Source organism: Argopecten irradians, chromosome 2 (genome assembly GCF_041381155.1).
Source record: "Argopecten irradians isolate NY chromosome 2, Ai_NY, whole genome shotgun sequence".
Lineage (NCBI taxonomy): Eukaryota > Metazoa > Mollusca > Bivalvia > Pectinida > Pectinidae > Argopecten > Argopecten irradians.
In genome coordinates this window covers 39244169-39270517 of record NC_091135.1, presented here as the reverse complement: position 1 = coordinate 39270517, position 26349 = coordinate 39244169, and the positions used below count along the sequence as shown (strand labels likewise).

The 26349-nt window shown below is 37.1% G+C and overlaps 1 protein-coding gene across 1 annotated transcript in view; it reads right to left on the bottom strand.

Moving 5' to 3' along the window:
• Positions 1-25911, bottom strand: part of LOC138316639 (ATP-dependent DNA helicase Q4-like) — a 280275-nt gene extending 254364 nt beyond the window's left edge. The window contains exons 1-4 of the mRNA XM_069258313.1: positions 25870-25911; positions 9014-9099; positions 7793-7826; positions 2960-3000 (exon numbers count right to left, since the gene is read on the bottom strand). Coding sequence (XP_069114414.1) covers positions 2960-3000; positions 7793-7826; positions 9014-9097 — 159 coding nt within the window. The 5' untranslated portion in view covers positions 9098-9099; positions 25870-25911. The remainder of the gene's footprint in view (positions 1-2959; positions 3001-7792; positions 7827-9013; positions 9100-25869) is intronic.
• Positions 25912-26349: the final 438 nt, after the last annotated feature.

Below are 26349 nucleotides of genomic sequence, written 5' to 3'. Positions count from 1 at the left end.
TTATAAAATTTTACAATTTCGTTGACACGTAAATTCGTGGAGAAGGCCTTACCCATTACTGTTAAAAATACACAGTCGACGCTGTCACTGTACTGTGTGATCGCTCAAGCGGAACTAAGCTCTACCACTACACACCATGTACATTTACAATCACAAGCTAGAGTGGGTACTCAACCAGTGTTTTTACAGGTGTAGCCATGAAACAATTATCGTGTCACATTGATAATTTCATGATAGACTCAATCACTTAATCGTTTGCACATGTAGATATAGTCTATCAAATTTTGAAAACTGTCTTTCTTTGAACAATATATATACTTTCCAAATTTGATCTTGTTATATATGCTATTCCCTGAAATAGACTTCCTGCAGTGAGGTACTAATATAATCATCTAATGAATGCATAAACTAACATGACATTTGTATACATTCATTAACAGAGATCAATTTTCGCGGGTACGTAAATTCATTAATTTTGGTCAAACAACAAAATCCACAAAAATTAAACCCCCATGAAAATCAATGATTTAACAGTAGTCTACATACAAAGTTTCAGTTTATATCTACTAAAATTATCCTGTTCACAAGGTCCAATAGTAATTATGAGTGCAAAGGGCAACAAGGACATAGTCATTCAGATCCCCCGCCAATGGAGATATCAAAGCTGAAGTAAGTTTGATTGTGGAGACTTATGTGTATGGAAAAAAAAAAAGAAAAAAGTAAGTTGAGCTAAAGAAAGATGGAGTATTATTCAAGTAGAGCGGGGCTGCAATTGTTGAATCAGGTATACAGCCTTGACATTTATATTAGACTATATACACAAAGATGGGTGGAGTTTTGCAAAGTAACATTTACCATTTACCATGATATTTTCAGCAATGTTTCCATGATACAGTTTCGTGGAAATATCTCTAATGGTTTTAGAGTTATGCTCCGGAAACGAACCTGGTACAAAAATATGATATTTTTAGCAATGTTTCCATGATACAGAAAAAAGTACAAAAAGTGAAAACCTTAAAATAGCAAAAGGCACTACTAGACCATAAAAAGAATGTGTCTATGAAGTTTCGTGGAAATATCTCTGCTGGTTTTAGAGTTATGCTCCGGAAATGAACCTGCTACAAAAATATGATATTTTCAGCAATGTTTCTATGGTTACAGAAAAAAGCACAAAACGTGAAAACCTAAAAATAGCAAAAGGCACTACTAGACCATAAGAACAATGTGTCTATGAAGTTTCATGGAAATATCTCTGCTGGTTTTAGAGTTGTGCTCCGGAAACGAACCTGGTACAAAAATCTGCCATTTTCAGCAATGTTTCCATGGTTACAGAAAAAAGTACAAAAAGTGAAATCCTGAAAATTGCAAAAGGCACTACTAGACCATAAGACTAATGTGCCTATGGAGTTTCATGCATATATCTCAACCGGTTTTCCAGTTATGCTCCGGAAACGAACCTGGTACAAAAATATGATATTTTCAGCAATGTTTCCATGGTTACGGAAAAAGTGCAAAAAATGAAAACCTAAAAATAGCAAAAGGCACTACTAGACCATAAGACCAATGTGTCTATGAAGTTTCGTGGAAATATCTCTGCTGATTTAGAGTTGTGCTCCGGAAAGGATTCTTACACAAAAATCTGCCATTTTTAGCAATGTTTCCATGGTTACAGAAAAAAGTACAAAAAGTGAAAACCTAAAAATAGCAAAAGGCACTACTAGACCATAAGACCTATGTGTGTATGAAGTTTCGTGGAAATATCTCTTAATGGTTTTAGAGTTATGCTCCGGAAACCATTCGTACGTACAGACCGACGGACGGACGGACAGACGACGGACGGAACCCATTTGTATATCCCCGGCCAACTTCATTGGGTGGGGGATAATAACTGCATGAATTACCATTGAATCATACTGATTTTCAAATTCTTGCGAGATCATTTCAAAGTTAGTCTACATACAAAGTTTCATTAAGCTTGGTTTATATTTACTGAAGTTATCGCGTTCACAAGGAAATGTTAATGGATGTCGCACGATGGACGAAGCATGACGACAGACAAAAGACTATCACAATAGGTCACCATGACCTATGGTCAAGTGATGTAAAAAAGCAATTATATCAATAAAAAATGACACATTTTAGGATGAAATTGTTGACCTTATACTTAGTACAGAATTATCTTTCAAAAAATGTCATTGTATATATTACAGTTATTTCCCATGCGAGAAAGTATTGATGTGAAAATTTGAGAATGAAATACTTTTCTCTGAAAAATATGTTGTTATACTCATAAACATATGTCATCACATTCAATACCAATCAGTAATGGGAGTGCAAGGGGAGATAACTATTCAATATACAAAGACGGGATCTGGCATAGCTGACTGTAACAGATATCTTTTAAAGAAAAATATCTTTTGTTTTCATTTCAAATCATTTTTTTTTTTTTTTTTTTTTTTTGCCCCTGAAATTTTTGTATTAATATCCATATATCCCTAGATACTATCACCAAAATCCATCTGACCACCTTTTGCCCAAAATACAAAATATAGTATATGTCTAGGTAAAAAAATCAGGTAAATCTCACAGGTTAAGGTATCTTTATGATACAGTCTATATTTAACAACATACTTGCTGATATATGTTTTTAAATTGTAGGTGTTCTGGGATATAGCCTTCTGAACTTAGACACTTGAGCACATAACTTGTGTTTTTCACTGAACTGAAACACTTGTGGAGAATATAATATGTGTTTATTGAGCATTTACACTCAATTAAAAGCATATCTAAACTACATGCTTTAACTCTTTTGTAAAACAAAATCTCATTCCAGGAAAACAGTCTCTAAAGGAGAGATCCATGACCTGCCATTTTAACCTGATCTTAATACAAAGGTTTATGCTTATTAAGGATGGTATAGTCCCTGGCGGTCGTCCTTCATTCTTCTTGTTCATCTTACCTTCTCTTGCTTCCTAAGTTGATTGTACTGCGAGTAGGCAACTACAAATATAAAGCAAATTCATAAAGGACCTTAAGGATGTATTCTTCTGAGGTTTCAGTCCCGTTGAAGTCTCGACAAAGATCAAAGAAGTTATGAGATTTTCAAATATATTTTATCAATATCTGTAGCAAGTTGCCAGATGCAAGTTTTGTTAAAAAATTACATTTCTATTTTCAGTAGATTTTTTTATACATGGATTTTCAGAAATGGCCCATTTGGCGGCCATTTTGAAATTGTGTCTTTTCCTCTTTGAGTAGAGCCATAGTTTAACCATTTTTTACTGAAATTGTTTTTACTTAAATCATCACTGCACCAGCATTTTTAGCTGTATCAAGCTAATTTTTGCTGTTAATCTTTACTAGGTTTGTGGTTATTAAAATATTGAGCATTATTGCGTGAAGTGATACGCTTTTGTCACTTTAATTTTACATTTAATGGTAATTTGAGCACTTTTATTTTTTACTCTAAAATACTGAAAAATAACACATATTCAAATGGGGCAAAAAAGTAAGCACACTGACCCCCCATTTTTCTGCCTAATTTAGAAAGAACAACCCATTCCCTATTGATATGCAAAATATTAACAAAAGTTTAATACCACAACTGTTTCTATAAAGGGTTAAATTTGGCAAAAATGCCTGAAAATGGTATATTTTGTAGCTCAAAATTAAGGGGTAGGGGTAGCATATGTTGTTATTAATCAAAACTTGTATATTTTTAAAGAAGACCACAGGAAAATAAATTCTTCAAACTTCCATACATATCAAACATCTCATTAGGAAATTATGGCTTTAAACTCTTGTGTATATGGTCAAAACGGCAAAAATCCCAAAAAATCTAAGATTTTGTCAACTTGGTATCTCTGAGTAACAATAGCTCAAAAACGAACACACCGACATATGTTTTTTCTTCCATTTTCTTGTATGGTATGAACTCCTATTTCCAAAAATCTATATGAGAAAAAAAGTTTAATACAAGAAATTTTTGACTTCTCAGAGGTGTACATCCTTAAATGAATATTTATTTTATATCAAGATTTTATGAAATAACAAGGAGCCGCAAAGCTTGGCATTATCCCCTGCGCCCAGTTGTGTATGAAAGCTCAAACATATAATGAAAGGTTCCCATTAGCAAAAGGCACAACTAGAGCACTAGCCTAACATGTACAGAAAGTTTCGTGTAGCCAAGTTGAATGGTTTTCGATTATAGCCCGGAATAGAAAGGAAACTTTAATAATATGGTATTTTTTAATAAATTTCCATGGTAACAGAAAAAGTATTGAAAATGGAAGGTTCCCATTAGAAAAAGGCACAACTAGAGCACTAGCCTAACATGTACAGAAAGTTTCGTGTAGCCAAATTGAACGGTTTTCGAGTTATAGCCCGGAATAGAAAGGAAACTTTAACAAGAGGCCCAGAGGGCCTGTATCGCTCACCTGGTTTTTTTTTAGTAATTATCACAAAGACTGACAATCATTAGAAAAATTAGCAAAATTGACTCCCAAAGTTTAATTTTGAATCACAACCTTAAAATGATGCTATTGATACCATACAAATATGCTATCCAATACATAGGTTCAGAGACAAAGTAATATATATGAAAATAGTAGCCTAATTGACCTTTTGACCCCGCATCTACTGCCGTCTAAGGCCCCGGGGATCAGCCCTATCATTTGTACAATTTCATATTCCAACCCTGTAAGGATGCTACCATTGCATTATGAGTTCTCTTCCATGCTTAGGTGCAGAGAAGAAGTCGTTTATATGGAAATAGCTAAATTGACCCCTTTTGACCCCACCCTTCAGGCCCCCGGGGGGTCAGCCCCTTCATTTGCAAAATTTTGAATCCAAACCCTTTAAGGATGTAACCATTGCATTATGAGCGTAATCCCATGTTAAGTTGCAGAGAAGAAGTCATTAATATGGAAATTGACCACTTTTGACCACGCCCCTCAGGCCCCCCGGGGGGTCAGTCCTATCATTTGCACAATTTGGAATACCCACCCTATAAGGATGCTACCATTGCATTATGGGTGCTATCCCATGCTTAGTTGCAGACAAGAAGTCATTTATATGGAAAAAGCCAAATCGACCCCTTTGACCCCACCCTTCAGGCCCCCGGGGGGTCAGCCCCATCATTTGTACAATTTTGAATCCCCACCCTATAACGATTCTACCATTGCATTATGAATGCTGTCTCATGCTTGGTTTCAGAGAAGAAGTCGTTTATATGGAAATAGCCAAATTGACCCCTTTTGACCCCGCCCCTCAGGCCCCCGGGGGTCAGCCCTATCATTTGTACAATTTTTAATCCCCACCCTATAACGATACTACCATTGCATTATGAGTGCTATCTCATGCTTGGTTTCAGAGAAGAAGTCGTTTATATGGAAATAGCCAAATTGACCCCTTTTGACCCCGCCCCTCAGGCCCCCGGGGGGTCAGCCCCATCATTTGTACAATTTTGAATCCCCACCCTATAAGGATGCTACCATTGCATTATGGGTGCTATCCCATGTTTGGTTTCAGAGAAGAAGTTGTTTATATGGAAATAGCCAAATTGACCCCTTTTGACCCCGCCCCTCAGGCCCCCGGGGGTCAGCCCCTTTTTTTTTTACAATTTTGAATCCCCACCCTATAAGGATGCTACCATTGCATTATGGGTGCTATCCCATGCTTGGTTTCAGAGAAGAAGTCGTTTATATGGAAATAGCCAAATTGACCCCTTTTGACCCCGCCCCTCAGGCCCCCGGGGGTCAGCCCCATCATTTGTACAATTTTGAATCCCCACCCTATAAGGATGCTACCATTGCATTATGGGTGCTATCCCATGCTTGGTTCCAGAGAAGAAGTTGTTTATATGGAAATAGCCAAATTGACCCCTTTTGGCCCCGCCCCTCAGGCCCCTGGGGGGTCTGCCCCATCATTTGTACAATTTTGAATCCCCACCCTATAAGGATGCTACCATTGCATTATGGGTGCTATCCCATGCTTGGTTTCAGAGAAGAAGTTGTTTATATGGAAATAGTCAAATTGACCCCTTTTGGCCCCGCCCCTCAGCCCCCTGGGGGGTCAGCCCCATCATTTGTACAATTTTGAATCCCCACCCTATAAAGATGCTACCATTGCATTATGGGTGCTATCCCATGCTTGGTTTCAGAGAAGAAGTCGTTTATATGGAAATAGTCAAATTGACCCTTTTTGGCCCCGCCCCTCAGCCCCCTGGGGGGTCAGCCTCATCATTTGTACAATTTTTAGTTAGTAGCCCATAAGGATGCTACCAGTCAAATTTTGTTGAAATCCGACCAGCGGTTATGGAGAAGAAGTCGATTGTTGACGGACGACGGACGACGGACGACGGACGACGGACGCCGGACGCCGGACGACGGACGACGGACGCCGGACGCTGCGGTATCCCATAAGCTCACCTCGGTCCTTCGGACCAGGTGAGCTAATAATATGGTATTTTTAAATAAGTTTCCATGGTAACAGAAAAAGTATCGAAAATGAAAGGTTCCCATTAGCAAAAGGCACAACTAGAGCACTAGCCTAACATGTACAGAAAGTTTCGTGTAGCAAAGTTGAACGGTTTTCGAGTTATAGCCCGGAATAGAAAGGAAACTTTAATAATATGGTATTTTTGAATAAGTTTCCATGGTAACAGAAAAAGTATTGAAAATGGAAGGTTCCCATTAGAAAAAGGCACAACTAGAGCACTAGCCTATCATGTACAGAAAGTTTCGTGTAGCCAAGTTGAACGGTTTTCGAGTTATAGCCCAGAATAGAAAGGAAACTTTAATAATATGGTATTTTTGAATAAGTTTCCATGGTAACAGAAAAAGTATCGAAAATGAAAGGTTCCCATTAGCAAAAGGCACAACTAGAGCACTAGCCTAACATGTACAGAAAGTTTCGTGTAGCCAAGTTGAACGGTTTAGGAGTTATAGCCCGGAAACGATACTCGGACGGACGGACGGACGCACGCACGGACGGACATCCTTAAATGAATATTTATTTTATATCAAGATTTTATGAAATAATAAGTCTTTATGAAGTTTTCATTTTTGAGTTTCATGAAATTTCAGATCAAATCAAAATAAATCTTAGATACCTTTATAAAAATCACAGTGCTACTAATATCCCAGAGGGATCCTAGCGCCCATCAAAGAAGGATCTATGTCTGACAATGGAAAGAGGAATCTTTTCTCTGCTTTTCAAACTTTGACTACCACACATACTTCTTATGAAATTTGAGGAAGATCACTTCAGTACTTTCTAAGATATACAACAACAAAATTCAATTATCAAAATCCAAGATGGTTGCCTGTGGCCATCTTGTTGACTAATCAGTCCCAAAATGGAATTTCCACAATAAGGGCCCTAGGGAAACCTGCATATGCAAATTGAGACAGATCCCTTCAGTACTTTATAAGATTATTCACAGAACGATGGACGTACTACGAACGAAAAGAGATTTGAATAAAACTACATTTCGAAGAATTTCAATGCCAAAGTATGGTACAAAAATCCAGCAGAAGCACTATGGGTCATATGACCTAAACAGTTACTGGATATTACTATATTGTGATATGTTTTCCATTTCTTTGTCAACACGACCATTAAGTGGATTAGTCTGGTCCCCTATGTTTTGTATTACACACAATGACAGACTACATGCACAGAGTCTCATCCTAATCTGTATTAGACTTGAAAATATACTGGAAGTTTATTTCATATTACATTTTTTTTCCATTTCTCATAAGAAGCAATTAGACTAGTTCCATGCAAGTACCTTTGATGTTTTCTGGTGCTTCCTGAATGTCTTCCTGAAAAAGAGTTGATAAAAAGAAGTTAATTAGTTTGTTGATATTGTCATTCAAATGTTTTGTTGAAAGGCAATACATATGTTACACCAGGAACACATATCTATAGACATAATATCACACAGCAAAATTCAAATGAGAAGTGAATGTACAATAAAGTCGTACGAAATTACATGTTTTACCTTTTAAACAAGTTTGCAAAGATAAGCATTCAAACAAATTTAATCTAAATGAAAATTGTTATCAATATAAATGTGAAAGATAACAATTTGCGAAGATAAACGTTCATAAATTACTTTGATCGCAAAATTCCCGAAAGTAAATCGTCGGATAGAAAGTTCTCAGTTGGTTTGCATTATCTGAGCATTAGAATATTTATTGTGAATATTTGAAAATATCATTGAATGAAAAATCGTTTTATTAACAACATCAACAGTTGAAAATCTAATAAGTCAGGAAAGATTTGTTTTGCAGAGGAAATATCAAACAGATTTAATCCAAATGTGTCACTCTGGCCTCAAAATATGAAAATATATCATCTTGTATCTTAAATTTGCTTACACAAAGTCATGACTCACTAGTTTTGACCTTGATCACAGTACTGGTAAGTCATGTCCCTTAGTTTTCACCTTGACATTAAAAGGAATGCCTATATATTTGTTTTCAACTTAGCCTTGATAAAGGCCCACTAGATTTAGACTTGGCAGTATTCAATCGCGACCTAATAAGACTTGAGAATGCTTAAAAAGGAAAGGCTGCTTATAAGGACCAAATTAGGACTATGTACTCTTTCACAAAATTATTGTACAAAGTAAGCCATCAATCAATATGCAAAATAAATCAAATAAAAAACCATTGGTTTCAATAATTTCAGACTTCAATCAAATTGTGGTAGGTAAACATGAGGAGAAGGCCATGAGGAGAACATCAAACAGGGAGAAAGGAATGAAGGCACTAATATTGGGTTGAATACAGTATATAAATATAAAGTAAGAAGTTTAATATACAACAAGTGTGACATATAGGACTGATGTGAGGCAGTCATCATAGATATAATGGGGAAGAAGTCAGTTTACCCTCAACATTTATGATGAGCTCTTCCATCTTCAGAAATAGAATAGTTCAAATATGTTTACAGGGGTGTATCAGATGACAACAAGTTAAAGACATGTACATTGTGTATGCATTACCTGCTTTGGTTTCCGATTGTGTTCTTTATAAAACTGTGATTCCCAGTGCTTGAGGGATTTCTTCAGATCAGATAGTGTTTCCATGTCTGGAATAAAAATAAATTTGTTTAAGTCTGCAGTTCATATTGTTATATATCAGACAGATCAGGTCAAACAGCCACATCGACTTGGATGTCAATAAAATCTACAAAGTTAACATATCAGCCTGTCTTTATTAAAAACTTTCCTTGGTTATTAATATAGAAAATCTACAGTTACAAATAAACTGACAAAATTTCATCAATCTTTTTTGATAAAACTCGTTTCATTGTCCAAACGTCCTGATTCATATCAACTAAATACACTCTATTATATTCCACAGTAAACAAATCTGTAGAATTTAATATCCTTCCAGACGATAGAACTGATGATCCCATATTTCCATGACAACATATTAATTTTCTACATACAAACCTTTATACATTCACATTTTTAATTACAAAAAAAGCTTCATGGCTCTCGAATAATATCAACAATAAAAATTATATTTCTGCTAAGTCAAAATTAGAGTCGAACCAGCCACACTGATCATCTCGGTATGAAATCTTCCTGCGTAATAAGACCACTTTTTATCTCTGTATAAAATCTACCTGTGTAAAAAGTACACTTTTTCAAGCACCCAATTGGTCAATCAATTTTAACACAATTTGACCTGTGTATAAAGACCACTTGGCTATACAAAACATTTTCTTTTTTCCTTTAAGTGGTCTTCATAGACGATATAGACTGGTTAGACTCTAGATCAATGATTCAAATATCAATTAATAACATTATTTCATAATCTCTACAGGACCAACCAGTCCCATTCCTGGAAATCCTCTACAGGACCAATCAGTCCAATCCAATGAAATCCTCTACAGGACTAATCAGTCCAATCCAATGAAATCCTCTACAGGACCAACCAGTCCCATCCGAGGAAATCCTCTAAGGACCAACTAGTCCCATCAAATGTAATCCTCTACAGGACCAACCAGTCCAATCCAATGAAATCGTCTACAGGACCAACCAGTCCCAACCAATGAAATCCTCTACAGGACCAACTAGTCCCAACCAATGAAATCCTCTTCAGGACCAACTAGTCCCAACCAATGAAATCCTCTACAAGACCAACCAGTCCAATCCAATGTAATCCTCTACGGGACCAACCAGTCCAATCCAATGAAATCCTCTACAGGACCAACCAGTCCCAAGCAATGAAATCCTCTACAGGACCAACTAGTCCCAACCAATGAAATCCTCTTCAGGACCAATTAGTCCAATCCAATGAAATCCTCTACAGGACCAATTAGTCCAATCCAAAGAAATCCTCTACAGGACCAACTAGTCCCGTCAAATGTAATCCTCTACAGGACCAATTAGTCCAATCCAATGAAATCCTCTACAGGACCAACTAGTCCCAACCAATGAAATTCTCTACAAGACCAACCAGTCCAATCCAATGTAATCCTCTACAGGACCAACCAGTCCCAACCAATGAAATCCTCTACAGGACCAACTAGTCCCATCCAATGTAATCCTCTACAGGACCAACTATTCCCAACCAATGAAATCCTCTACAGGACAAACTAGTCCCATCAAATGTAATCCTCTACAGGACCAACCAGTCCAATCCAATGTAATCCTCTACAGGACCAACCAGTCCCAACCAATGAAATCCTCTACAGGACCAACTAGTCCCATCCAATGAAATCCTCTAAGGACCAACTAGTCCCATCCAATGTAATCCTCTACAGGACCAACTAGTCCCAACCAATGTAATCCTCTACAGGACCAACCAGTCCCATCCCTGGAAATCCTCTACAGGACCAACCAGTCCCATCCAATGAAATCCTCTACAGGACCAACTAGTCCCATCCAATGAAATCCTCTACAGGACCAACTAGTCCCATCAAATGTAATCCTCTACAGGACCAACCAGTGCACTCCAGTTCAATGAAATCCTCTACAGGACCAACCAGTCCCATCCAATGAAATCCTCTACAGGACCAACCAGTCCAATCCAATGAAATCCTCTACAGGACTAACCAGTCCCATCCAATGAAATCCTCTACAGGACCAACCAGTCCCATCCAATGAAATCCTCTACAGGACCAACCAGTCCCATCAAATGTAATCCTCTACAGGACCAACCAGTCCCAACCAATGAAATCCTCTACAGGGCCAACCAGTCCAATCCAATTCAATGAAATCCTCTACAGGACCAACCAGTCCCAACCAATGAAATCCTCTACAGGACTAACCAGTACAATCCAATTCAATGAAATCCTCTACAGGACCAACCAGTCCCAACCAATGAAATCCTCTACAGGGCCAACCAGTCCAATCCAATTCAATGAAATCCTCTACAGGACCAACCAGTCCCAACCAATGAAATCCTCTACAGGACTAACCAGTACAATCCAATTCAATGAAATCCTCTACAGGACTAACCAGTACAATCCAATTCAATGAAATCCTCTACAGGACCAACTAGTCCCATACGAGGAAACCCTCTACAGGACCAACCAGTCCCATCAAATGTAATCCTCTACAGGACCAACCAGTCCCATCCAATGAAATCCTCTACAGGACCAACCAGTCACAACCAATTAAATCCTCTACAGGGCCAACCAGTCCATCCAATCCAATTTAATCCTCTACAGGACCAACCAGTCCAATCCAATGTAATCCTCTACAGGACCAACCAGTCCCAACCAATGAAATCCTCTACAGGGCCAACCAGTCCAATCCAATTCAATGAAATCCTCTACAGGACCAACCAGTCCCAACCAATGAAATCCTCTACAGGACTAACCAGTACAATCCAATTCAATGAAATCCTCTACAGGACCAACCAGTCTCAATCAATGAAATCCTCTACAGGACCAACCAGTCCAATCCAATTCAATGAAATCCTCTACAGGACCAACTAGTCCCATCAAATGTAATCCTCTAAAGGACCAACCAGTCCAATCCAATTCAATGAAATCATCTACAGGACCAACTAGTCCCAACCAATGAAATCCTCTACAGGACCAACTAGTCCAATCCAATTCAATGAAATCCTCTATAGGCCAACTAGTCCCATCCAATGAAATCCTCTACAGGACCAACAAGTCCCAACCAATGAAATCCTCTACAGGACCAACCAGTCCCATCCGAAGAAATCCTCTAAGGACCAACTAGTCCCATCAAATGTAATCCTCTACAGGACCAACCAGTCCCATCCGAAGAAATCCTCTAAGGACCAACTAGTCCCATCCAATGAAATCCTCTACAGGACCAACCAGTCCCATCCAATGAAATCCTCTACAGGACCAATTAGTCCAATCCAATGAAATGCTCTACAGGACCAACCAGTCCCATACGAGGAAATCCTCTAAGGACCAACTAGTCCCATCCAATGAAATCCTCTACAGGACCAACCAGTCCCATCCGAGGAAATCCTCTACAGGACCAATTAGTCCCATCAATTGTAATCCTCTACAGGACCAACCAGTCCAATCCAATGTAATCCTTTACAGTACCAACCAGTCCCATCCAATGAAATCCTCTACAGGATCAACCAGTCCCATCCAATGAAATCCTCTACAGGATCAACCAGTCCCATCCAATGAAATCCTCTACATGACCAATTAGTCCCATCCAATGAAATCCTCTACATGACCAATTAGTCCAATCCAATGAAATGCTCTACAGGACCAATTAGTCCAATCCAATGAAATCCTCTACAGGACCAATTAGTCCAATCCAATGAAATGCTCTACAGGACCAACCAGTCCCATACGAGGAAATCCTCTACAGGATCAACCAGTCCCATCCATCTACAGGATCAACCAGTCCCATCCAATGAAATCCTCTACATGACCAATTAGTCCAATCCAATGAAATGCTCTACAGGACCAATTAGTCCAATCCAATGAAATCCTCTACAGGACCAATTAGTCCAATCCAATGAAATGCTCTACAGGACCAACCAGTCCCATACGAGGAAATCCTCTACAGGATCAACCAGTCCCATCCAATGAAATCCTCTACAGGATCAACCAGTCCCATCCAATGAAATCCTCTACAGGACCAATTAGTCCAATCCAATGAAATGCTCTACAGGACCAACCAGTCCCATACGAGGAAATCCTCTAAGGACCAACTAGTCCCATCCAATGAAATCCTCTACAGGACCAACCAGTCCCATCCAATGAAATCCTCTACAGGACCCACCAGTCCCATCCAATGAAATCCTCTACATGACCTACCAGTCCCATCCAATGAAATCGTCTACAGGACCAACCAATCCAATCCAATGAAATCCTCTACAGGACCAACCAGTCCCATCCAATGAAATCCTCTACAGGACCAATTAGTTCTATCCAATGAAATCGTCTACAGGACCCACTAGTCCCATCCAATGAAATCCTCTACAGGACCCACTAGTCCCAACCAATGAAATCCTCTACAGGACCAACTAGTCCCATCCAATGAAATCCTCTACAGGACCCTCCAGTCCCATCCAATGAAATCCTCTACAGGACCAACTAGTCCCAACCAATGAAATCCTCTACAGGACCAACCAGTCCAATCCAATGAAATCCTCTACAGGACCAACCAGTCCAATCCAATGAAATCCTCTACAGGACCAACCTGTCCCATCCAATGAAATCCTCTACAGGACCAACCAGTCCCATCCAATGAAATCCTCTACAGGACCAATCCAGTCCCATCAAATGAAATCCTCTATAGGATCAACCAGTCAAAGCCAATGAACACCTCTACAGGACCAACCAGTCCCATCCAATGAACTCCTCTTCAGGACCAACCAGTCCCATCCGAGGAAATCCTCTAAGGACCAACTAGTTCCATCAAACAAAATCATCTATAGGACCAACCAGTCCCATTCAAGGAAATCATATACATGACCAACCAGTCCCATTCAAGGAAATCCTCTAGAGAACCAATCAGTCCCATCCAATGAAATCCTCTAGAGAACCAATCAGTCCCATCCAATGAAATCCTCTACAGAACCAATCAGTCCCATCCAATGAAATCCTCTATAGAACCAATCAGTCCCATCCAATGAAATCCTCTACAGGTCAGTACAGGACAAACCAGTCCCATCCAATGAAATCCTCTACAGGTCAATACAGGACAAACCAGTCCCAACCAAGGAAATCCTCTATAGGACCAACCAGTCTCTTAATTTAAATTTTAATACAAGATATATTGAGATCAAAATCTAGAGTGTCTATTTAGATAACCCTTGTACTGTTATAAAATTGGTTTTAGAGTGTCTAATTTCAATAACCCTTTGTACTGTTATAAGTATTGGTTTTAGTAGTGTCTAATTCCAATAACCCTCTGTACTGTTATAAGTATTGGTTTTAGTAGTGTCTAATTCCAATAACCCTCTGTACTGTTATAAGTATTGGTTTTAGTAGTGTCTAATTCCAATAACCCTCTGTACTGTTATAAGTATTGGTTTTAGTAGTGTCTAATTCCAATAACCCTTTGTACTGTTATAAGTATTGGTTTTAGTAGTGTCTAATTCCAATAACCCTCTGTTTTGTTATAAGTATTGGTTTTAGTAGTGTCTAATTCCAATAACCCTCTGTTTTGTTATAAGTATTGGTTTTAGTAGTGTCTAATTCCAATAACCCTCTGTACTGTTATAAGTATTGGTTTTAGTAGTGTCTAATTCCAATAACCCTCTGTGTACTGTTATAAGTATTGGTTTTAGTAGTGTCTAATTCCAATAACCCTATATACTGTTATAAGTATTGGTTTTAGTACTGTCTAATTCCAATAACCCTCTGTACTGTTATAAGTATTGGTTTTAGTAGTGTCTAATTCCAATAACCCTCTGTACTGTTATAAGTATTGGTTTTAGTAGTGTCTAATTCCAATAACCCTCTGTTTTGTTATAAGTATTGGTTTTAGTAGTGTCTAATTCCAATAACCCTCTGTACTGTTATAAGTATTGGTTTTAGTAGTGTCTAATTCCAATAACCCTTTGTACTGTTATAAGTATTGGTTTTAGTAGTGTCTTATTCCAATAACCCTCTGTACTGTTATAAGTATTGGTTTTAGTAGTGTCTAATTCCAATAACCCTCTGTACTGTTATAAGTATTGGTTTTAGTAGTGTCTAATTCCAATAACCCTCTGTACTGTTATAAGTATTGGTTTTAGTAGTGTCTAATTCCAATAACCCTCTGTACTGTTATAAGTATTGGTTTTAGTAGTGTCTAATTCCAATAACCCTCTGTACTGTTATAAGTATTGGTTTTAGTAGTGTCTAATTCCAATAACCCTTTGTACTGTTATAAGTATTGGTTTTAGTAGTGTCTAATTCCAATAACCCTCTGTACTGTTATAAGTATTGGTTTTAGTAGTGTCTAATTCCAATAACCCTCTGTACTGTTATAAGTATTGGTTTTAGTAGTGTCTAATTCCAATAACCCTTTGTACTGTTATAAGTATTGGTTTTAGTAGTGTCTAATTCCAATAACCCTCTGTACTGTTATAAGTATTGGTTTTAGAAGTGTCTAATTTCAATAACCCTTTGTACTGTTATAAGTATTGGTTTTAGTAGTGTCTAATTCCAATAACCCTCTGTACTGTTATAAGTATTGGTTTTAGTAGTGTCTAATTCCAATAACCCTCTGTACTGTTATAAGTATTGGTTTTAGTAGTGTCTAATTCCAATAACCCTTTGTACTGTTATAAGTATTGGTTTTAGTAGTGTCTAATTCCAATAACCCTCTGTACTGTTATAAGTATTGGTTTTAGTAGTGTCCTAATTCCAATAACCCTCTGTACTGTTATAAGTATTGGTTTTAGTAGTGTCTAATTCCAATAACCCTTTGTACTGTTATAAGTATTGGTTTTAGTAGTGTCTAATTCCAATAACCCTCTGTACTGTTATAAGTATTGGTTTTAGTAGTGTCTAATTCCAATAACCCTCTGTACTGTTATAAGTATTGGTTTTAGTAGTGTCTAATTCCAATAACCCTCTGTACTGTTATAAGTATTGGTTTTAGTAGTGTCTAATTCCAATAACCCTCTGTACTGTTATAAGTATTGGTTTTAGTAGTGTCTAATTCCAATAACCCTCTGTACTGTTATAAGTATTGGTTTTAGTAGTGTCTAATTCCAATAACCCTCTGTACTGTTATAAGTATTGGTTTTAGTAGTGTCTAATTCCAATAACCCTATGTACTGTTATAAGTATTGGTTTTAGTAGTGTCTAATTCCAATAACCCTCTGTACTGTTATAAGTATTGGTTTTAGTAGTGTCCAATTCCAATAACCCTCTGTACTGTTATAAGTATTGGTTTTAGTAGTGTCTAATTCCAATAACCCTTTGTACTGTTATAAGTAAGGTTTTAGTAGTGTCCAAATCCAATAAACCTCTGTACTGTTATAAGTATTGGTTTTAGTAGTAACCCTCTGTACTGTTATAAGTATTGGTTTTAGTAGTGTCTAATTCCAATAACCCTCTGTACTGTTATAAGTATTGGTTTTAGTAGTGTCTAATTCCAATAACCCTCTGTACTGTTATAAGTATTGGTTTTAGTAGTGTCTAATTCCAATAACCCTCTGTACTGTTATAAGTATTGGTTTTAGTAGTGTCTAATTCCAATAACCCTCTGTTTTGTTATAAGTATTGGTTTTAGTAGTGTCTAATTCCAATAACCCTCTGTACTGTTATAAAGTATTGGTTTTAGTAGTGTCTAATTCCAATAACCCTCTGTACTGTTATAAGTATTGGTTTTAGTAGTGTCAAATTCCAATAACCCTCTGTATAGGTTTTAAGTAATTGGTTTTAGTATGTGTCTAATTCCAATAACCCTCTGTACTGTTATAAGTATTGGTTTTAGTAGTGTCTAATTCCAATAACCCTCTGTACTGTTATAAGTATTGGTTTTAGTAGTGTCTAATTCCAATAACCCTCTGTACTGTTATAAGTATTGGTTTTAGTAGTGTCTAATTCCAATAACCCTCTGTACTGTTATAAGTATTGGTTTTAGTAGTGTCTAATTCCAATAACCCTCTGTACTGTTATAAGTATTGGTTTTAGTAGTGTCCAATTCCAATAACCCTCTGTACTGTTATAAGTATTGGTTTTAGTAGTGTCTAATTCAATAACCCTCTGTACTGTTATAAGTATTGGTTTTAGTAGTGTCTAATTCCAATAACCCTCTGTACTGTTATAAGTATTGGTTTTAGTAGTGTCTAATTCCAATAACCCTCTGTACTGTTATAAGTATTGGTTTTAGTAGTGTCTAATTCCAATAACCCTCTGTACTGTTATAAGTATTGGTTTTAGTAGTGTCTAATTCCAATAACCCTCTGTACTGTTAAAAGTATTGGTTTTAGTACTGTCCAATTCCAATAACCCTCTGTACTGTTATAAGTATTGGTTTTAGTAGTGTCTAATTCCAATAACCCTCTGTACTGTTATAAGTATTGGTTTTAGTACTGTCCAATTCCAATAACCCTCTGTACTGCTATAAGTATTGGTTTTATGTGTGTTTTACATCTAATACTATCTATAGTAAGTTAAGAATGTATAATGTCTAAGATTTTGTTGTTAAAGAGTTCCTCGAGTAAATATCATGATTCATCCCCTCAATGTGCTATTCAGTCTTAATTCAGAGGTGAATAGCTATTGTATCAGACAAGCATTAAAACATCAGCCATCAATAGCTAGCCATCAACCATCCCAGCATCGTGCAACATCACATGACAAAGACTGATGTGCACTTAAAGGAAATTCAAAATCAGGTTATCGTATTTATGCACAGATATGACGAGTTCAAAAGAATTTAATGTAGCAGAAGAGATAATTCTAAAAGTGATTTCTGGTGTTCTATTTTGCCATAGTCTAGGTACAGAGGCTAGTTTGAATGGAAATTCTTTGAAACAAATATAGAATTTCATTTTCATACTGGGTATAAATAGTTGCTTTTTCAGGAATGGGCAGCACTGGCAAAGTGGTTTGGGTGTCTGGTATTTCAAAACAAACCCTTCACCTCTGGGCAGCAGTGGCAAAGTGGTTTGGGTGTCTGATATTTTAAAGCAAGCCCTTCACCTCTGGGCAGCAGTGACAAAGTGGTTTGGGTGTCTGATATTTTAAAGCAAGCCCTTCACCTCTTGGCAGCAGTAACAAAGTGGTTTGGGTGTCTGATATTTTAAAACCAGCCCTTCACCTCTGGGCAGCAGTGACAAAGTGGTTTTGGGTGTCTGATATTTTAAAGCAAGCCCTTCACCTCTGGGCAGCAGTGACAAAGTGGTTTGGGTGTCTGATATTTTAAAGCAAGCCCTTCACCTCTGGGCAGCAGTGACAAAGTTGTTTTGGGTGTCTGATATTTTAAAGCAAGCCCTTCACCTCTGGGCAGCAGTGACAAAGTGGTTTTGGGTGTCTGATATTTTAAAGAAGCCCTTCACCTCTGGGCAGCAGTGACAAAGTGGTTTTGGGTGTCTGATATTTTAAAGCAAGCCCTTCACCTCTGGGCAGCAGTGACAAAGTGGTTTTGGGTGTCTGATATTTTAAAGCAAGCCCTTCACCTCTGGGCAGCAGTGACAAAGTGGTTTTGGGTGTCTGATATTTTAAAGCAAGCCCTTCACCTCTGGGCAGCAGTGACAAAGTGGTTTTGGGTGTCTGATATTTTAAAGCAAGCCCTTCACCTCTGGGCAGCAGTGACAAAGTGGTTTGGGTGTCTGATATTTTAAAGCAAGCCCTTCACCTCTGGGCAGCAGTGACAAAGTGGTTTTGGGTGTCTGATATTTTAAAGCAAGCCCTTTACATCTGGGCAGCAATGGCAAAGTGGTTTGGGTGTCTGATATTTTAAAGCAAGCCCTTCACATCTGGACAGCAATGGCACAGTGGATTGGGTGTCTGATGTTTCAAAACAAGCCCTTCACCTCTGGGCAGCAGTGGCAAAGTGGTTTGGGTGTCTGACATTTTAAAACAAGCCCTTCACCTATGGGCAGTAATGACAAAGTGGTTTGGATAATTAGCAAAAAATTCCCCTCATGTATTTTCACGTTTACTGTTTATAGTACAAAATCATGTTACACTTTCAAAATGTTGTAGCTTTTAACATATATATCTATATATACATAGTGCATGAAAAATATAAAGGAACAACATATCTCTGCTACAAATTATTGACACATGAGCTGTTCCATATTTTGTAAAATACTGTGACTTTTGTCCTCTAGTGACCCAGTTCTCATGATCAGACAACCAACAACTAGAGCTGATGTTTTTGGGATATTTTCTTTAAACTGAAGAATGTTTGCTAATGTTAAGATATTACAATGCATGAAAGACCAAGACATTAGCAACTATCTTTTGATCACTACATCAATTGTTTTTAGCCTCATATAACTGTTAGTTTTTTAGGACAAGATCACACCAATAAAAGTTATTGCAAGTTCATACAAAGGAGTATATATACGTAGGTTTACATTGTAAAACAATAGATCACAAACCGACTTTCAATTGACTCTCAGACTCTTAGTAGAGAGAAAAGTTAAAAAATAATGTACTAAATATATATGTCTATTATATCGCTCTCCAAATATCTTTCTTTGAAGACTTAATTCAAATTTTCAGAGATCCATTAAGAATCTTGGAGCCAACCATTGAATGATCTGTGTATATGTTTGAAATTTACAATTGATCTATCCAGTTTTTGCTTTTTTTCTATCCCTATAAGAATCTTTATTTAAAACATCTAGTACTGACATAGGAAAACTACATCTGTATGAAGTCTATAAAGCACTAACAAATTTCCATTATCAAAATTCAGAACAGCCTCCAAGTCAGAATGGTCTAAAAGTGTAGTTAGCAGAGATAAACTTTATGTTGACTCTACAAAAATCTTCTGTGTACTTTTTGATCAATAGTAAAATAAAACTTCAATTGTCAAAATTCAAGATGGCTATCTATTGATCAACAAATTTATATTGTTTTTCAAGTGTTGCTGTTTTGAATAATGTGGGACAAGGAAGTAATTCCAACCGTGTGGACAAAACAAAATTGTCACATTTTCGAGGCGATCTGCCCCTTTATCAAGACATACAAAACAAACACGATTACATAATAGGATATGAACAGTAATGCGGGACAAAGTAGACAAATATTAAACTATACAGCAGGGTAAATTGCGCTCCATTGTGCTGTATAGTTTAATATTTGTCTACTTTGTTCCGCATTACTGTTCGTATCCTATTATGTAATCGTGTTCGTTTTGTATGTCTTGATAAAGGGGCAGATCGCCTCAAAAATTTGACAATTTTGTTTTGTCCACATGGTTGGAATTACTTCCTCGTCCCATATTTACCATTTGAAGGTATTTGTATCAAACGGACTTACGTTTGATTGGATCCCGTGTCATCTGGAAAATCCTGTTTATATTACTTCTTTGACCCTTATTTTGAATAATGTATAGATATAGTACTCCATGTCAAAGAGTGGCATAATCGACAGGATTTTGAGTCGGTAAGATCTATTTTTGTGGGCTTTATCTATCAATTATAACACAACTGTAACCAAGCATTTGAATAAGACTAAGGTCAGTCTAATGCAAACACTTAGAAACCCTGGATTTTAAGTACCTATGGATTTGAAGCCAAAATGTGTACTAAGGGAGGCAACTCCAATTTGGAAATTTGTTTTCGTCAGACTTTGATGGTGGTGTATCAATTTCTTATTTCATACTTGGTTATTATTAATTAAATTTGTTGAAAGGTTATCATTTTGATCTTTTTAATTGCTACAAATAAACTTTATATTGATGGTAGAAATCATTTAAATAGAAAACAAGAACTGTCGTCAGAGTGCACGTGGCAGACTAATATCCCCTGCTGGGGCTAATTAGGCTCCATTAATAGGGGACATTCCAGAAGCCTATATAGTTTACTCAACTCCCATTTATGTCAGGGTTCTATGTACCAAATTTTATCAAAATCTTTTCAATAGTTTATTAGAGGAGTTCACCGAACAAAGTTGTGTCTACAGACAGAGTAGGGCTATGGATCGTGAACCAAGTGGTGATCTGATCCAATCCATGATTCAGACCTTACAATTCAGGGATTGAACCACGAATCTCTAAAAAAGCTAATAAGTATTCAATTAAATTATTTTGAAAGAAACATTACAATTTTAGACTTGCTATTTGATTTTTAGCCTAAAATCCCGCTTTATATTGGAAACAATCCTTATTTGATGTTAATATTGTATTATATAACACCACACTGAAATGCATCGGCTTCGGTAAAATTTTGTTTTGTGTGATGCCTTCATATATCACCGTGTCATTAATATAGCATGATACTTAAATACTTCTAAAGAACGGAAGCCATACTGTGGACATTTGGTAATGATTACAATCGTTTTCGAACTTTTTATCTGCTATACATTGTCAACTTCTCATTACCATAAATTTATTTAGAATTTTTCAACTGCCAACAGAGCATAAATGTTAACGGTACTCATCATTTGAACAATAACTGATGTTTAATCGTGTATATATATGTCGAATTATGTAAAAAAATAATATTACATAATTCATTTTGCTTTTGGTGCATGCCCAATCAGTACTTCATTCCATATAGGACATAGTGCCACAAAATTTTTTCGGGAGGAAATTAATCATTTGGAATATTATTTTACACAAGTTTTTTTTAATTATTTCCGTGCTGACATGTAAACAAAGTAAAAGTTTGAATAATGTGTGAATTAGAATCTAACCTTCTTGCTAGCTTTACTTCATGACAGATGTGTACTTTCGGTTTAACTTATAGTAAATAGTAAACAGCAAATCAATCATAACATTGATCAAATATAATTCAGCCTTCAAGTGTAGGTATACGTATTTTATCTTAACCCATGTCAACATTATGTAGGGTAAATCATTTTGGTGAAAAATCGTGATCCATTAGGGGAGGTAACATCAGAATGTGTGACAAACTACATCAAGGGGAGGTAATGTCAGAATGTGTGACAAACTACATCATGGGGAGTTAATGTCAGAATGTGTGACAAACTACATCAAGGGGAGGTAATGTCAGAATGTGTGACAAACTACATCATGGGGATGTAATGTCAGAATGTGTGACAAACTACATCAAGGGGAGGTAATGTCAGAATGTGTGACAAACTACATCAAGGGGAGGTAATGTCAGAATGTGTGACAAACTACATCAAGGGGAGGTAATGTCAGAATGTGTGACAAACTACATCAAGGGGAGGTAATGTCAGAATGTGTGACAAACTACATCAAGGGGAGGTAATGTCAGAATGTGTGACAAACTACATCAAGGGGAGGTAATGTCAGAATGTGTGACAAACTACATCAAGGGGGAGGTAATGTCAGAATGTGTGACAAACTACATCAAGGGGAGGTAATGTCAGAATGTGTGACAAACTATATCAAGGGGAGGTAATGTCAGAATGTGTGACTAACTACCTCAAGGGGAGGTAATGTCAGAATGTGTGACAAACTACATCAAGGGGAGGTAATGTCAGAATGTGTGACAAACTACATCAAGGGGAGGTAACATCAGAATGTGTGACAAACAACATCAAGAGGAGGTAACATCAGAATGTGTGACAAACTACATCAAGGGGAGGTAATGTCAGAATGTGTGACAAACTACATCAAGGGGAGGTAATGTCAGAATGTGTGACAAACTACATCAAGGGGAGGTAATGTCAGAATGTGTGACAAACTACATCAAGGGGAGGTAATGTCAGAATGTGTGACAAACTACATCAAGGGGAGGTAATGTCAGAATGTGTGACAAACTACATCAAGGGGAGGTAATGTCAGAATGTGTGACAAACAACATCAAGGGGAGGTAACATCAGAATGTGTGACAAACTACATCAAGGGGAGGTAATGTCAGAATGTGTGACAAACTACATCAAGAGGAGGTAATGTCAGAATGTGTGACAAACTACATCAAGGGGAGGTAACATCAGAATGTGTGACAAACTACATCAAGGGGAGGTAATGTCAGAATGTGTGACAAACTACATCAAGGGGAGGTAATGTCAGAATGTGTGACAAACTACATCAAGGGGAGGTAATGTCAGAATGTGTGACAAACTACATCAAGGGGAGGTAATGTCAGAATGTGTGACAAACTACATCAAGGGGAGGTAATGTCAGAATGTGTGACAAACTACATCAAGGGGAGGTAATGTCAGAATGTGTGACAAACTACATTAAGGGGAGGTAATGTCAGAATGTGTGACAAACTACATCAAGGGGAGGTAATGTCAGAATGTGTGACAAACTACATCAAGGGGAGGTAATGTCAGAATGTGTGACAAACTACATCAAGGGGAGGTAACATCAGAATGTGTGACAAACAACATCAAGAGGAGGTAACATCAGAATGTGTGACAAACTACATCAAGGGGAGTAATGTCAGAATGTGTGAACAAACTACATCAAGGAGAGGTAATGTCAGAATGTGTGACAAACTACATCAAGGGGAGGTAATGTCAGAATGTGTGACAAACTACATCAAGGGGAGGTAATGTCAGAATGTGTGACAAACTACATCAAGGGGAGGTAATGTCAGAATGTGTGACAAACTACATCAAGGGGAAGGTAATGTCAGAATGTGTGACAAACTACATCAAGGGGATGTAATGTCAGAATGTGTGACAAACAACATCAAGGGGAGGTAACATCAGAATGTGTGACAAACTACATCAAGGGGAGGTAATGTCAGAATGTGTGACAAACAACATCAAGGGGAGGTAACATCAGAATGTGTGACAAACTACATCAAGGGGAGGTAATGTCAGAATGTGTAACAAACTACACCAAGGGGAGGTAACATCAGAATGTGTAACAAACTACACCAAGGGGAGGTAACATCAGAATGTGTGACAAACTACACCAAGGGGAGGTAACATCAGAATGTGTAACAAACTACACCAAGGGGAGGTAATGTCAGAATGTGTGACAAACTACATCAAGGGGAGGTTATGGTATGAAATTAAGATTAGACAATTCTACAATGTATACTTCAAGACAAAAATATGCATGTCTTAAAGGCCCACTACCATTCCGAAACGGTTTTCAAGTTTTGAATTGAAGATGATTTTGTAGAGTCTTGAAATGAATTAATTAGCTTATCATTCATACAACACTTATTATCACCTTCAGAACAAAGTAATTGAAATAAATGAAACGTTAATTTCCTAACACGGGTCGTCCTATGCTCCCTCCATCATCCTACATGTAAATACTGCACGTTAGTTTACTATCACAGTGTCAGACGACAGAACAGCGAAATAAATCGTCACTGTTGAAATAGATTAAAGTTGTATTTCTGGTAATTTTCACTGTAACGATATGTCGTTTTAACATTTGATATTTGAACATGGACATGTAACTTGATGATTTAGCTCCCCAAAAGCATATGTCGGCCTATAAGAGAGCCGAAATCTAGGGATAATATATTCCTGGTTTTGAATAAAACACCTCCAATCTCCGCCATATTCAGTACCCTCGAGTTTTGTCGAAATTCCAAATCGTATCACGTGACTGGCGTCAACACGTCCTGCACATGGAGATCCAGTTAACTAGCGTAAGCCCACATGTGTTTGTTTACGTTTTCCTTCTGGCTAATATGAGCAAATCGTGCTGGTTTATGTCCACAGAGCGATAATTTGAAACATCTCATTCACACATTCCCGTAATTCAATATTGTGTGTATCAAAAATCGTAATGTTTTAGCATTAATTTCTTTGTACATCCAGTCTGCTGAGGTCGACCACGTGTTTTGTTTACAAAAAATTGTTGACATTTCTCTTGGTTTCACAACTCTCGTATTACTTCGAGATTGTCGCGAGGATGTTCGGAAGAGTTCGGAATGATTCAGTATCTTTCGAGCCTATTTTTTACGTGTACACGTTAAAAAGATTTTTTTATTTTGTAATTAAAGTGAACAGTCGGGCAAGATCGATGGCTAAATTAGGTAAAAATGGTGTGAATGTATCCAGTATTATTTCTTATGAAATAGAAAAATGAAATCTCTCGTCAAAATCTGTCTGCGTACACAGAAATTAATTTAAAGTATAGGAATCCTAAAACGCCCTCCCGGCTGACTATGTCCGTGGTTACATTTCCATGCAGCCTCGCTTTCAATGCTTTCAACTTTTCTTTATTTCAATGGTCAGAACTTGGAAACTAAGCCGAACTTGACCTTCGTATTAATATGTGAGAACTTTTGGAAGGCTAATGAAAGCATTTAGACTGGTTTTCTTTGCCCGACTATTCACTTTAAAATACTCCCATTGCTGCAACTTTATAAAAAGTGGTAAAATTAGAAAGTTTAAACCTCGGACAGACGGAGAAAAATGTGTATAGCACCTATACAGTTTTTACTATGACAAAAAGAGCGAAAGTGATAGACCATCCAACTTTAAGTTACACGGGGAATATTGCATTTTTTTGTTAAATTGCTAACCACTTTCAAGAAACTTTTAATTTGTTTCAGAAAGGTACCGTAGTGGGCCTTAAATAAATAAGAATAGATAAATACTATATAATAGTTTGTACTGTCAGCTGAATCTTCTTTCTGTTACATGTATGTACCTCGAGACCTTGACAAACATTAGTAAAATCATGTGGTGTTTTTGTTTTTTGTAGGATGTCAGCTGAGTTATTACGATCGATCCAATGCCAAATAAATGCGATTTGGGGGAATGACACATCCATATGTTTTCTTTTTGTCTTACAGATACTGTCCGTAAGTTTTGTGCTTCCATCATGTGAATGTAAACATGAACTGCAATGAACGTACTTACCAGTGTGTTCTATTTACAGCTGTCAGTCGCCATATTCCTTTTTACCCGCGGAAAATGAAACCGAGGCTGGAGGGGAATTCCGAAAAAAATTTGCTCAAACCAAACTGGTGCAAGAAAGATAACTCTTACTTCTTTACGTTGACTTTGAAAGACACGACATAAAATCACAAAAAATAACAACCGGAAGTTGATTTTTACCAGCCTTTTTCTGATTATAATGTTTTGATTAATTAAAATATTTAATAATCAATCATACAGTAATTGGTTTTTTCCTTTATTAAAATATTATTACCATACTATTTCCCCTCAATTTGTGCCTACATGTTTATATACATGTATATAATATTGAAAATCTGAAAATCAAAGATATTCTAAATTCCAATATGTTAATTGACGTCTAGATAGGAAAAAAAACTGTGACTGAGGCAAAATATAAATGCATAATTCTGAATTCAAAATCAAGTCAAACCATGCCAAAAA